The sequence below is a fragment of the Amblyomma mixtum genome, chromosome 1 (genome assembly GCF_055824585.1).
Source record: "Amblyomma mixtum isolate Tamu chromosome 1, ASM5582458v1, whole genome shotgun sequence".
Lineage (NCBI taxonomy): Eukaryota > Metazoa > Arthropoda > Arachnida > Ixodida > Ixodidae > Amblyomma > Amblyomma mixtum.
Genome location: NC_143012.1, coordinates 168272204 through 168285135, shown reverse-complemented (window position 1 = coordinate 168285135; position 12932 = coordinate 168272204). Strand labels below are relative to the sequence as shown.

The 12932-nt window shown below is 47.8% G+C and overlaps 1 protein-coding gene across 1 annotated transcript; it reads left to right on the top strand.

The window, feature by feature from the left end:
* The first annotated feature begins 4385 nt into the window (after positions 1–4385).
* Positions 4386–12112, top strand: LOC149369726 (prolyl 3-hydroxylase 3-like). Its single transcript, XM_089576976.1, has 4 exons — positions 4386–4451; positions 5888–6038; positions 6835–7025; positions 11903–12112. Exons 1-4 carry the CDS (start codon positions 4386–4388, stop codon positions 12110–12112), a joined length of 618 nt encoding a protein of 205 aa, XP_089433102.1.
* The last annotated feature ends 820 nt before the right edge of the window (positions 12113–12932 follow it).

The window sequence follows — 12932 nt, the reverse complement described above, 5'->3', positions numbered from 1 at the left end:
TTTTTGTAGCTGTTTCTGTTGGCTTTCCCGTTGCGTCGTCGCTTCGCAGCGAAGATCCAGTTCGTTCCGTGTTGTCTGTTGGCGTTTTCGAGACCCACTCTCTCGCAGTGGCTCGATGGAACTCATGCAGTATTTTTTTCGGTAGGGCGCGCTGTACAACGGGGTAGAGCAGTGTGTAGTAGATCTCTTCTTTCTGTCATAGCGCCTCCCGCCCGCGGAGGTGTGAGGCAAGGGTATCATATTACCGTCCGAGGGACCGTATCTCTTCGGCGTTTTTCACAGGTTCAAGATCCAAGAGTTTACACATGCGCGCTTGCATGATGGCGTCCTCACAGCCGAAGCATTTTTTCAGCAGCAATATCGCGGCGTGCTAGCAATGCGACGTGGGAGGAAGGCCCTTGATCTTTCTTGTAGCTTCGCCAGTCACAACAGATTTTAAGTATTCGAAGTCATCCAAGGTCGTTAGCCGATCGTTCTTTTGAATTAATTGCTCGTACTGTTCCCAAATTTCTTTCCAGTCACCTACCGCCTGGTCTCCAGCTTGCTTCTTGCCTACATTCGCATTGAAGTCGCCCATCAGTACAGTGTACTGTGGTTTTACTTCTTGGCTCTATTCTGATGTAGTACGCGTCTCACAATGCATTCCAAAAATCGCACTTGTATCTCAAAATTCCTACATTTAAAAAGTGTGTAAAGTCTAAGGGGAAACATCCTATACTGGGTGCAGTTTTCGCCTAGAAGCGACGTGGAAGTGAAATTCATTATAATTATAAGTACGCGTGTCATCAGAAAGGCACGGGTAAAATGAAAATATAAAGGAAATATAAATCAAAAATATTTTGCATTCAAAGCATGTTCTCTCCTTAATATTTTTTCTCTTGTATGTAGGATCGCCGAGAATTTTTCCGTCAACAGTATGTTGCTAAACATGCAAGGAGACCGTAATGAAGTGGTTAAAAGGAAAACTCGTACGAAAAATGAAATCCGAAACCCCTGGTTTACCTTGGTATGCTTTCAAAGCTCGGTGATCAGAGATCTATCTAAAGCATGTACCATTATTAAGAATACAAAAGGAAATATTGATGAACGTGGAATTTAGGGATCAACAAGGAAGTTAACTGGAAAATTCTCAACAACGCGTGTAACATCCACGCATTCTGATCTTTAGGCGCAATATTTTAATTGAGATGCGGATACGTGGCGCCACGAGGTGTGATAGAAGAAGAGGAGACCGAAGTGAAGGTCAGTTCATGGAAGATGGTAGTAATCCCCATAATTCAGCTTCTCATGAGGCTTGCCTTGATTTTCTTTTCCGGGCCAGACGGTGAAGCATCGCTTGCCCTGAGTCGTCGTGGAGCCGTCCGGCTCTCCGCACTTCGTCAGCTCGGGCCCGGCGACCCCGTGTGTGACATGCGAGGGCGCGAGCACAAATTCTGCCTGCGAGAACTACGAGCGTTGTCTGGGACTGGAAGTGAAAGCGGTCGAAGCGAACCCTCCGCCAAGAGCGCCGGCTTATTCGAAGATTCTAACCGACTTTGCAAGGGGACTACCAGTGACGCGACCACATCGGCTGCTGGCGACGTCTCTCCTAGGTGCCCAAAGGCAGGTGGAAGGTTTATCTGTGAAACGGGAACTAAGCGTTTAATACCAATGCTCTTAGTAGTTCATTGTCCTCTTGCACTCAACACCGTGAAAAGGAGGTTTTTTTACACTGAATGGAGCGCAAGGCCATCACCTTGCTTGCGTCTGCAAAAGAATTCTGTGCGCATATATGAAAACATGCCAGGAGTGATTTAAGGCAGCAGTATAACGCCACGTTTAATATTGCATTTTAGCAGCAAAGTTATGTATTATTGCTTTTAATTCCCAACTTGTTACTGCAAGTAAATGTGGTTAGCAAATTTTATTCTAAGTGGCAGTCACTTGGGATTCGTTATATTTGGTGATATAAAAATAGCTTATTACTCCGCAGCTGCTAAGCGCCAAGTTCTGGGTACAGAAGTCTGAAAATTGGTTTTTGGGACCCTCGCTATATTTCTCTCACATCTATGTGGACACCCAAACCGCGTCGTGAAAGAAGGAACTAAAGTTGGTGCGGCACTCCTGCTATGATGGTCTAGTCGTAAGAGCGCGTGGAGGAAAGCGGAGGGAAGCGTAAGGCGAGAGCTGTGAAGAGTGGCACGCCTGGCCGGGAGCGGCGTGATTTTTTCCTGAGATATAAGCCTGTCCCTGTTAGTGGTTAGGTGTTCGGCTTCTCAGTTGGAACACCAGTGATATACCTCACGCCTGTCGACGGCGTTTCGACGGAGACAAAACGCAAAAGGCCCACACCCGCCGCGGTGGCTCAGTAGTAAGGCGCTCGTCTACCGAGCCCGAGTACCCGAGTTCGAACCCGACCGCGGCGGCCGCGTTTCGGTGGAGGCGAAACGCAAGAGGCGCCCGTGTGCTGTGCGATGTCAGAGCACGTTAAGGATCCCCAGGTGGTCGAAATTATTCCGGAGACCTCGACTACGGCAACCTCTTTCTCTCTTTATTATTTTACTCCTACCTTCCTCCCTTGCCTATCAGCGCGGTTCAGGTGTCCGCCGAGATATGTGAGACAGATACTGTCCCATTTCCTTTCCTCAAAAAGCAGTTTACCAATTTTTACCCCCGCCTGGTGTGCAATGTCAGTGCACGTTAAAAATCTGTGGGTTGTCGAAATTATTCCTGAGGAATCCGCTTTGGCATCTTGCTTTCACTCTCACCTTCATGGTTTCGCTCACGGCCTTCTTGAGGTGTGCCCTGAATAGTGAGACAGTTACTATATCTCTCCTTCCAAACCCGCTTCGCCAGCGCCGGCCAAGGGCCAAAGACGGGGAAGTTGGTAGCAAGCGCCAGCATACCAAGTAGAAAACGCTGGGGCCTACTTTTATACCCATCCTTTTGGACGCACCTACGGTGTGACTGCACCTAAAGGAAGGAAAGAACGACGACAAGCGTTGACTTCGAACTTGGTGGAAGGTAACTGTTCGTCCCGGATGACAGTTAAATCGATGTATTTCAAGAGCAGTGCCAAAAACAATTGCTCAAAATATTCCAAAAGTGCGTCAACACGAGTATGAAGAGGGGTCTTTTCACCTCAACAGCACATACCCAAGAGCGTTTAGTTTCTTAGCCTCTGTTTTGGGCCCTTTGCGGGGCCACTGTGGCGACCATGTTGAAGCTTCGAAATTGCTGCGGAGGAAAGCGGATGAGGAGCTCAGAAGGAGAGAGGAGGAACGGTCAAATGGCGGGATCTGGCTCTGACTGTGCAGAAAAGGAGAGAAAGGAAAATATAAGATGAGTTCGTTTTTTTTCTTCCCGGCTCCACATTCATGACCCCAGAATAATCGTGAAGGCTAGTACACAATGCGCGCACCACCTTAATTCTAGAAACGTAACTGCCGAGCAGGAAACCCAAAAGTGAGAGGCAGAGTCAGTCCTGCTGTTCTAGGTTCTTCGGTGACCACATATATCCTTAGCAACCCGCGTAAGCGCCTTACTGAGGAAGTCTAATTTCTCCTTGTTGAACATCACTTCCCTGTGATTTCTATGGCTTCTGATAATTCTCTCATGCTCAGGACCAGCTGCCTCACTGCGACAGCGAGTTCCTCGACGCCGGAGTACGGGTCACCAGGGACGAGAAGTGCCTCAATGTACCGCAGAGCGTAGTCGCTGATGGTCTGATGAGCCAGGAAGAGTGCGACGTCTTGGTCAAATTTGGAGCAAGTCATGTTTTCTCACATTTTTTAAACATCTGAGTCATATTAGGTGCCAGTCATTTTAGGTGCGCCTGTTCAAGTCTAGGAACGACAGCCATTCGAGGGCGTCCATTGTCTTTACGTATATACGCCTTCAGAACACTACACTCATTTCGCTCCTATTATTTCGCCATTTTTGCGTAACTCTTGGTTCATTGAACAGCTTTGTTTCAACTACTCAAAAAACATGAAATACCCTCGGAAGCACGCATACAGGCAAGCGCCCACAATGTTGCACGTGTTCCTTCATATGTCTTCTTTTTCGCGAAGTTAAAACCAGCGCATGTTTCTGAATGGTGTCCTATGATTTTTATACAAGACATGGAATACGCTGTTCTGCTATCTGCACACTAGGGAAGTGATTGAGGATTTCATCGCGCATATACATTCTTTTGGTTTTTGTGAGCCCTTGAAGTGAGGAAGGAAAATCAGAGGACAGTATTTGTTTTTATAATGCGAATAGCAAAGCGGTAGCTGGCCAGATTTCTTCAGCAAAGAGCTAATACCAGCTACCGATCTCGAAGAAAACAGATTCGCACTGCTCTTCTGCTAAAAGTCCCAATTTTCTCGCAGCTGGCAGGCCCCATCGACAATGGCCGCGAGATGTATTCTCGCCGGCTCACCGACAAAGAAGCGTTCACTGGATATCGGACGGCAGACGTCATTAATGTGAGAAGTACCCCGACGTTTGTTTAGCCGTTGTTATGTTCAGAGAGAAAATAAGATTCATACACACAGTACATATGATTTTTAGCGGCGAGTTCACTGTTCAAAACGTCTTTGCCCGGGCTCTTTAGGTGCAAATAAAGTTTAATAGCCGATAAAGATGCACTACTTTTGTTAATGTTTTCAAAAGTTGGAGAAAGTGTGTAATAACACCAAAACACATCTGCAAACTTAACCAATGGGAGGGAGGGAGGGATGCGTTAGTTAGCAAACCGGCCTAACATCTATGATCCCGCCACATAAACTAGTTTCCGATGTTAAAAACCAGAGGTGGACGAAATTTTCGGAGCTTTTAAATAGGCGTCCGTCATAGCGCCAGTCGCTTTGAGACGTTAAAACCCCATAAACCAATCTAGTGTCGGACGGGGCCACATCGAGATGGTGCAGGTGCAACTCCCGTCGTTACTCCTTCGTCCCCGAAGATGATGAAAGGCTTGGAATTTGGTTTTTATTTGCGCACGCAATATTCAGAAGGGGAATATAGTTATTACTGTGGGATTCGTACCTATCGAATTTTAATCAGCACGCCTGTCGCCGAATGACACCAGAAAACTTCACTGGAACGGTCAAAGAACCAGGCACAACATTCGGCTAAAAGAAGCAGTTCACTCTCTGGAACTTGCGTGGATCTCCTGCGCTTTGTCAAGCACTACACTCTACAGAAATCAAGCTTACTTCTAAGAGACACCGCTAAACTTCAACGTTGACTTACAGAGGAATGTGGTGTCATTAGAATATTTTATACGTTCACTACGCATACCATATACCGTCGCTGGGCAACATATTAGAGGTATAGTTACAGAAACAACGTTAAAAAATCCATTGGAGCCGCCGCGGTGGCTTAGTGGCTATGGTGCTCGGCTGCTGGCCCGAAAGACGCGGGTTCGATCTCGGCCGCGGCGGCTGGATTTCTTTGGAGGAGAAATTCGAGGCCCGTGTACTGTGCGATGTCAGTGCACGTTAAAGAACCCCAGGTGGTCGAAATTTCCGGAGCCCTCCACTACGGCGTCTCTCATAGCCTTAGTCGCTTTGGGACGTTAAACCCCATAAACCAAACCAAACCTAAAAAATTCATTATATTTAGACAGCAATGGCATGTCCTCATACGATACTAATGCGTACGCTACACGGTGAGGCGCAAGAGCGCAAACAAAACCACCCAATGCTCCCTAAGCAACAAGACAGTACACTACAGAAAACCAAAAGAGGAACTTTTCTATTTTAGATTCTGATAATCCAAAGCAGCGCAATATAAGAGCTCAGCAGATAAAGGTGGTTGAAATCTTATTAAAACTGGTTATATGAAGGATGAATGCCAGAAGGTCTCACATGGAGACCTTCTAGCATCGGTGTACTAAGTAATGCTATTCTGTTCACAGTACTTGCCATCCTCGGCACAAATGGCGACCGCCACGAAAGTGATGCTGGCCGCTTCGGACCGGGCCCGCCTATTCTCTGAAGCATATTTCCAGCTCAAGAGAAGGCTCTACATGCATCTCGTGCAGACCACATGCCGGACCGCGCTCAATAGTAAGTACATAAAAACTGATGCAAACTTCATGTCCTGGGGCGTTAGGGGAAGAAAAAAAACTGAGCTTGTCACTATGACGATGACTCTGCTTTGGAGCTTTACGTTCCCGACATATTCTCATGCTAAAAGACGCTCGCACGCTGAAACCATCTTGTAGTGAAAGTACCCCGTACGATCGTACGATATGGCGGGCAGGGCTCTAGGATAACCGGTTAATTTTTTCAAGAGTCCCTTAAAGTAGAAAAGTCCGCTTGAGGTTGCTGCAGTTCGCGATATTCTTCTTTGGAGATCAAAATCGCCGCGGTGGATAATGGGGCCGTTAGGGAGTTGTGGCGACCTTAGACCAGCAGCTGATGCTTTTCTTCATTTATTTATTTAAAAGTATGGTTTGCCCTTTCGAGCTGTTACAGGGTGGCAATCGAATGCAAAAAGAAGCACAAGCCGATTATTTACAGAAAACTGCCGAGCAGCAGAGAAATTACACAGCATACGTTTCTAACTTTTTCACAAAATCCTGTCTCAAAGTAGTGCAGGTTTTTCCGTCTATTATTGTTTGTGGAAAAAAATAATTTATGGAAACGTCAACTCTTGGTGTGTAGGCCAATTTCTTGTGGATGCATACCACAAGGAGATAGTCTTTCAGGCTATGCTTGCGGTTGGGAAAGGAGGAGGGATCAGGGAGGAGAGTTCGCATATAGGAGCTCGCTCCAAAACTCTATTATGCTTCGACCGGATCTGGTCCTCGGCAGCAACGTTGCCGCACACTGCATTCATGTGGGTTCACCACTGTCGCAGACTCGAGCACCGAGAGGATGGACATGAGCCACCCGCTGCACGCGGACAACTGCCAGTTCCAGGAGGACTCCAGCTGCCCGGCTGTTAACTGGGAATTCAGCTGGCGGGACGTCAGCGCTGTCGTCTACCTGAACGACGACGCGCACGGTGGAGAGTTCGTGTTCGCCAAGACTCCACGCACCAGCGTCCGGGTGCGTGGGAGAGCGTTGTTCACCACGTAGCTGACCCGGTTACCAAAGTGACGCAACTGTGGATCTATAAATCGGTCAATCAGCGTTTCGGGAGATTTGGCGCCGCGCGAAACGAGACGCTCTTGGCAATAGAACGCATGGGAGTGCAACAGGTGATACCGTGAGATGTATTCCCTCTAGAAGGGCTACCGTAATGGCGGTACTGCACAAAGAGCGCCACTTCAAGCTCTGATAGGTGACGACGCCCGATTTGTTCGGGCACGCAATCAACAGAGCTCAAGAAGAAGGAAAGAGAAGGGTGGTTTTTAGTAGGCACGCGTGCAACCACTTGATAGCTTGGTGACCGCTTCAGTTACCTTTTTTTGAAAATAGATAAGAGAGGTTGAAGCAGAAAGAGAGATAGCATCTGTGCATTATTACTTTGCGAAATGCGACACCGATACGTATACCTATGCGACACTGAGAAAGACGACCGGCGGCACAACGGGACAATTTATTTCTCACTGGTCTGTGACACTAGACCACCCTCGACGCCAGCACAATTCATGGCTAGATGCCGTCAGAGACTGCAATGCGTCGATGCCGGTGATACCGAAATATCAGGTCAGCGTAGCGCCGGAGCAGGAGTGTCGTGCAGGTCGGCCATCGAGCGAAAGTTTCGTGGCGCCGTAATTCGGCATGATTCTTATCCGCGCTATAAATTAGTTAAAAGGCTGTGGCTAGAGTTCCGTCCAGACGGAACAACAATTTTCGCTAGAGTTCCGTCCAGACGGAACTACAATTTGCGCTAGAGTTCCGTCCAGACGGAACTGCATGTAGCGATGGGGTTCAGTCCAGACGGAACTGTATCTGACACCATATGGTTCCATCCATCATTATCTGCCACAACAGTTCTGTCAAGACGGAATTAAAGCTGGCGTTAAGGATTGGGAAACCAGTTTGCTTGCAGACTTTTGCATGTTTATTGAAAAAAGTGTCAATCCTGTTCCGCCTAATGTGTGGCAGGATATTCTGCTGCATCATTTTATTTTCCTAGTAGTCAGTGAGAAATGGCAATACAACGAGTTTTGGCTTCGGTTTTTTTGGTGCGTTTGCATAATGCTTGTTGACCGTTTTTGTACGTCTTAGTCTTTTTCGCGCTACGTCATCTTGCAGCACAGAGACAGGGCTTCACATCATTTCGCGAAGAGTTTCTGCATTCTGCTTCTGTCATTTTCCCGGTCCTGCATGCATGCACGGAATTTATACCTTCGAGGATGCAACTAAGCGCAGTACGCGGACATATATTTTTTTGCCATATACATGCGTAGAGATAACACCTCGATACATCTTTGTCAACTGGTTATCCCAGAGGCAAAGAAAGCCGCCGCGGTGGCTCAGTGGTTGTGGTGCTCGGCTGCTTACCCGAAAGACGCGGGTTCGATCCCGGCCGCGATGGTTGAATTTCTTTGGAGGAGAAATTCTAAATGCCTGTGTGCTGTGCGATGTCAGTGCACGTAAAAGAACCCCAGGTGGTCGAAATTTCCGGAGCCCTCCACTACGGCGTGTCTCATAGCCTTAGTCGCTTTGGGACGTTAAACCCCATAAAACCAAACCAAACCAGAGGCAAAGAAATGCTTTATGTGGGTAGAAATCACTTATTTTGTATAGTATTGACAGTACGGACATTAGACAGTTTTAATTTTACGTACGTAGAACCTGCACGCACGTAAGCAGTCTACGTAGCGTACGCTCGTGCCGCTTAGTACAGTTCTAGCTGCACGTACGGGACGCAAACTGTGTAGATCTGCCATAGAACCTAAAAAATGCGCAAGCATGCTATGCCGCGCTATCTATTAGAGATAAAGAAAACTAATTTTGTTTAGTCGAGCTGCTTGGAGCGAAGCCAGGCCAAGCCACAGTGCAGGTGGTAAATACTTTCCCCCTTTCTTCTGAGAAACGTTGAGCGATTTCATTCCCCCGAACTGTATGTTGGATGTTATCTTCAAAGGGATTGCATCCCTTCACGTCCCACAGCATATTTAAATCATCGCTTTTCGAGAAGCGAAGGCGCGCTGTTGTCCCACTCATGTTGACGACGTGTGCGTACGGAGCCAAAACGTGCACCGTATCGCTTTTCCCGCTGACTGCTTGGAGGAAGGAAAATTTACATGCTGACTGTGTCGAGGGTCTCGCGATATCCCGCGAGGTTTTGAGCTTCGCGTGGTCTCGCGAGACCGTCGGCACACTCGTTGCTATGACGACTACAAACGCTTCTCCGTCAGGCTTAGGAGCTGCTGAAACGGATTTCTATCTCAAAAACAAAAGCTAGTTCTCACCTAAAACTTCATGCGAAAGCAAGAATGGACCAACTGAAGGCAAATACAGCAGTTTACAGCATGATACCACTACGAGGGATTAGCGACGAAGCTGTTAGCGTTGGGAAGCAGGCGGGCAGGGCGCCGCCATCTTGCCAACCCCACGCACGCGAGCAACGTAAAGACCGCAACGCAAAGATCCGAATCTCACTTACGTCTGTGCGACCCAAGCAGACACTTCACGTTCTGCACATGCGCACTGGTGACCCGTAAATGTTCTACTTACGTGAAGCTTCTACGTTTGTGAAGCTAAAACTGTCTATTGTATGGACGGAACTCTAGCTGCAGTAAATATTCCGTCTGGACGGAACTGCAGCAGCCGCAAAGGTTCCGTCTGGACGGAACGCTAGACACTCCGTAGTTAAAAAGCACCAACGCTTTACGTGGTCAAACTATGACATTCACTAGCAGTAAACATCTGATGAGTCAATGCCTAATTTGGATTTGGTTTTATGCGGGTTTATCGTCCCAAAGCGACAGAGGCTATGAGGGACTTCGTACTCGAGGGCTCTAGACAACTTCTACCCTGGCTTTCTTTAACGTCCACTGACATTCACAGCACACGGGCCTCTCTCTTTTTGATTAAAGAGCTCCCTCTCGGGCCTCTAACATTCACTTCCACGTAACTGCTACTCCCGCGTCTGAGATCGAGCACCGCTCTTTGGGGTCAGCAGCCGACCACAATAACCACTGAGCCACCTCTGCAGCTATGTTGTGTTTCGAATCTGCCTGAAGGTGGCAAGTAAGCTAAGTGAATGTGCGCAGTTCGTGCTTCTGCGGCAAATTTTGTAATTCAAATAATTGCAAGTGACAACAAAATGTTGGTTTGGTAGCAATCACCTTAAACCAGAGCATATTTCTATGGTGCTGCAGTGCTTCCAGTGAGCCGGAAGCGTCATTGCTATGCGTTGAGGAGAGGACGGGTTCATCGCGTTTAACGACGCAAAGAGACTCCGGCTATGAGGTACGCCGTAGTGGAGGCTCCGGATAATATCGTCCACGTGGGGTGTTGTTCTTTAGCGTGCACTGAAATCGCACTGTAGACGGGCCTCTAGCATTTCGACTCTATGCAAATGCGACCGCCGTGGCCGGGATCGAACCCGCGTCTTTCGGGTGAGCATTCGAGCGCCATGTCCACTGAGTCACAGTCGCTGAGCATTGCTGAAAGCGGTTTATAGCACTCGCCGCCGTTGTTTCTAGAGAGCCGATCAGGCCATTTTATATAACGCAAGAACTCTTGGAATTTTTATTTGGCGGAATAATGGAAAGTAAATAATTCGGCGCATCAGAGGAAGCCGGCAAAATGAACGAGAACAGCCGATATTTCGCAGTGAATACATAACCATTTTCGTGGAGGGAAGCGCACTCTCATCAACGTTCGTTTCAATAGACGTTAGCATAGCGCGTACCGCGACCGCTTCTCGCCTAGCGCGCACTCTCAGTGCGCATGCGCAGTACGCCTAGCAGTCGCCAAATGGCGCCACGTCATGTCCTGTGCGCGCAAGCCTGCTGCGTCCGGACCAGTCAGTCAGCGCGTGTGCACTAGCCGGGCATGGCTCACGGTTAGCAGTACTCGCTCTACTAAAAGTCTGTTATGTTATTGCACTGCGTACACTGAAAACGGCGATAGATATTGATTGGTGCAGCTGGTCAAGCGTCCAGTTTTTGCAGCTTAAGGGAAAATATGGCCATATGTCACAAAAAAAAAGATTTCCCTACCTCCCGACAATTTTCATTTCGCGCCGTCCCCTTTGTTGTCGACTTCATGGCGTTACTGCTTTCCCAACTGCCCGTCTTCCGATGATTACCTACCGCGTTTTTTCTGCTGCCTGGCTTTTCAGCAGTCAGGCCTCTTCCCCCTTGCCTTTGCTTTGCCACTTAGTTTGACTGGCTTGGCACTAAAGCGGCTGAAGAACAGCGTCGTCTGTTTGGCCAGGCAGTCGATATGCTCGGACATAATTATTGGTGGAATAATGTCCTTTAATACTTGTATTTGTCGTAGTAGTACTTGTACTCATTCATGGCAAAACTGGACTGCTGGAGGCTAAAATATGCTACAGAATACTGACAATACATTGGCTGCACTTTGCGGGGAAGCACAATTTCTTGCAATTCTATTTCGTGTAGTCAGCACGTGTGAGGACATCCACCTCTCAAATGCAATGTCTGCCAACTACTGGAGCAAGTTCTTTGATTGAGTAGAATTATCAGGAAGACTTGACTAGAGTCGTAGTGTCACGGTGGGTTGAGGGCTGCTGAATGTCTTGTTTCGTGCAACGCTCTGCGCAGCCCCAAACGTATTCCGTGCTTTATCGTATCCTTTCGACGCGGTACTGCACGGTAAATCGTCTTTTGCGCTGTACATTATGTACACTCAGCTATGAGGTTGCCTTCATAACCTGCCAATTAATCGATCTTATATAAAGTGAAAAAAGCCGTGATTTAGTGGCGCCACCGTAACTGTACTAAGGAAGCTTCTGGACCCATGAGCGCTCACGGTGGGCACCCCGTGCTTCGCAGGCCATCGTCCGACCGAAGTGCGGCCGCCTGGTGGCATTCAGCGGCAGAAACTGCCATGGCGTACTCCCGGTGTTCAGCGGACGCCGCTGCGCCCTGCTCGTTTGGATGACCCACACCAAAGAGCAGCGCGAGCCCGGGAGGAAAGAATGCGCCGACATACTGGGCTACACCGTCGCGAACAGCAGCGACCGTTTTGGCGGGGGCTTTTGAATGGAGTTCCCGCTTATTATTTAGACACCTCTCCATCATATCAATCACGCCAACGTTTTCTACATATCTGCATATATTCGTTTTCTACATATCAGTTTTCTGTATTAAACTTTTAATGAGCATGGTTGTCTTAGTCCTGTTTCATAATCGCTTCAACTGAATTTAAATAACTGGCTCTGGCTTACCGCGCCATCAGTTTTTTTCTGCTCTTGCTGTAGAAAGCGCAAATTCACACACAGAACATGCGTATAACCGGTGTCAGCACTACAGCGTTTTTTCATTTCTACCGCTTTAAACGGCACATATCGGCCGTAAATTACATTGGTTCCTGTCTGATAGGCGTGTGACGAGTGTTAGTTGATCGTACATATTAACTTCCCTGTTTTATCAACAAGCATCCTTGGCACCGGAAGCTTTTTTTAGATACTTGTTTCCCCCGTGGCTAATCGCGAAAGCGAAGCAGGAACACTCAATTTCTGTTTTTGGCGCTTTGTGTTAGTCACTGATTAAACCGACTTTTACATCTTCACACAAGGGAACAGCGGTAGGCTTCTAAAAGGAGCCAATCAATGTTACATCTGACCTGCAAAGCTTCCAGGCCAAAATAACGAAAGCCCAGGTTTAAACCTTTATTACACGCAAAAAAAAGCGTCAGCGTTCGACTAATTTCCTTCCAACGTAGGCACGTTGCTACTTACGTGCAATAAACTCTTTGTACAATGACTGTCAGCCAAGCATGCTGCAGGTGCAAATGGAATTGGTAAGCAGCATAGAAACAAACAAGAAAGCAAACGCCTGGAGTAAAGGTGCAGGAAGATAG

Excerpts from the sequence above, each read along its gene's own strand:
- LOC149369726 (XM_089576976.1), top strand. The coding sequence starts at position 4,386 with ATGTATTCTCGCCGGCTCACCGACAAAGAAGCGTTCACTGGATATCGG. Across the intron at positions 4,452-5,887 it reads GGACGGCAGACGTCATTAAT|TACTTGCCATCCTCGGCACA; the intron begins GTGAGAAGTACC and ends TTCTGTTCACAG. Across the intron at positions 6,039-6,834 it reads ATGCCGGACCGCGCTCAATA|ACTCGAGCACCGAGAGGATG; the intron begins GTAAGTACATAA and ends CCACTGTCGCAG.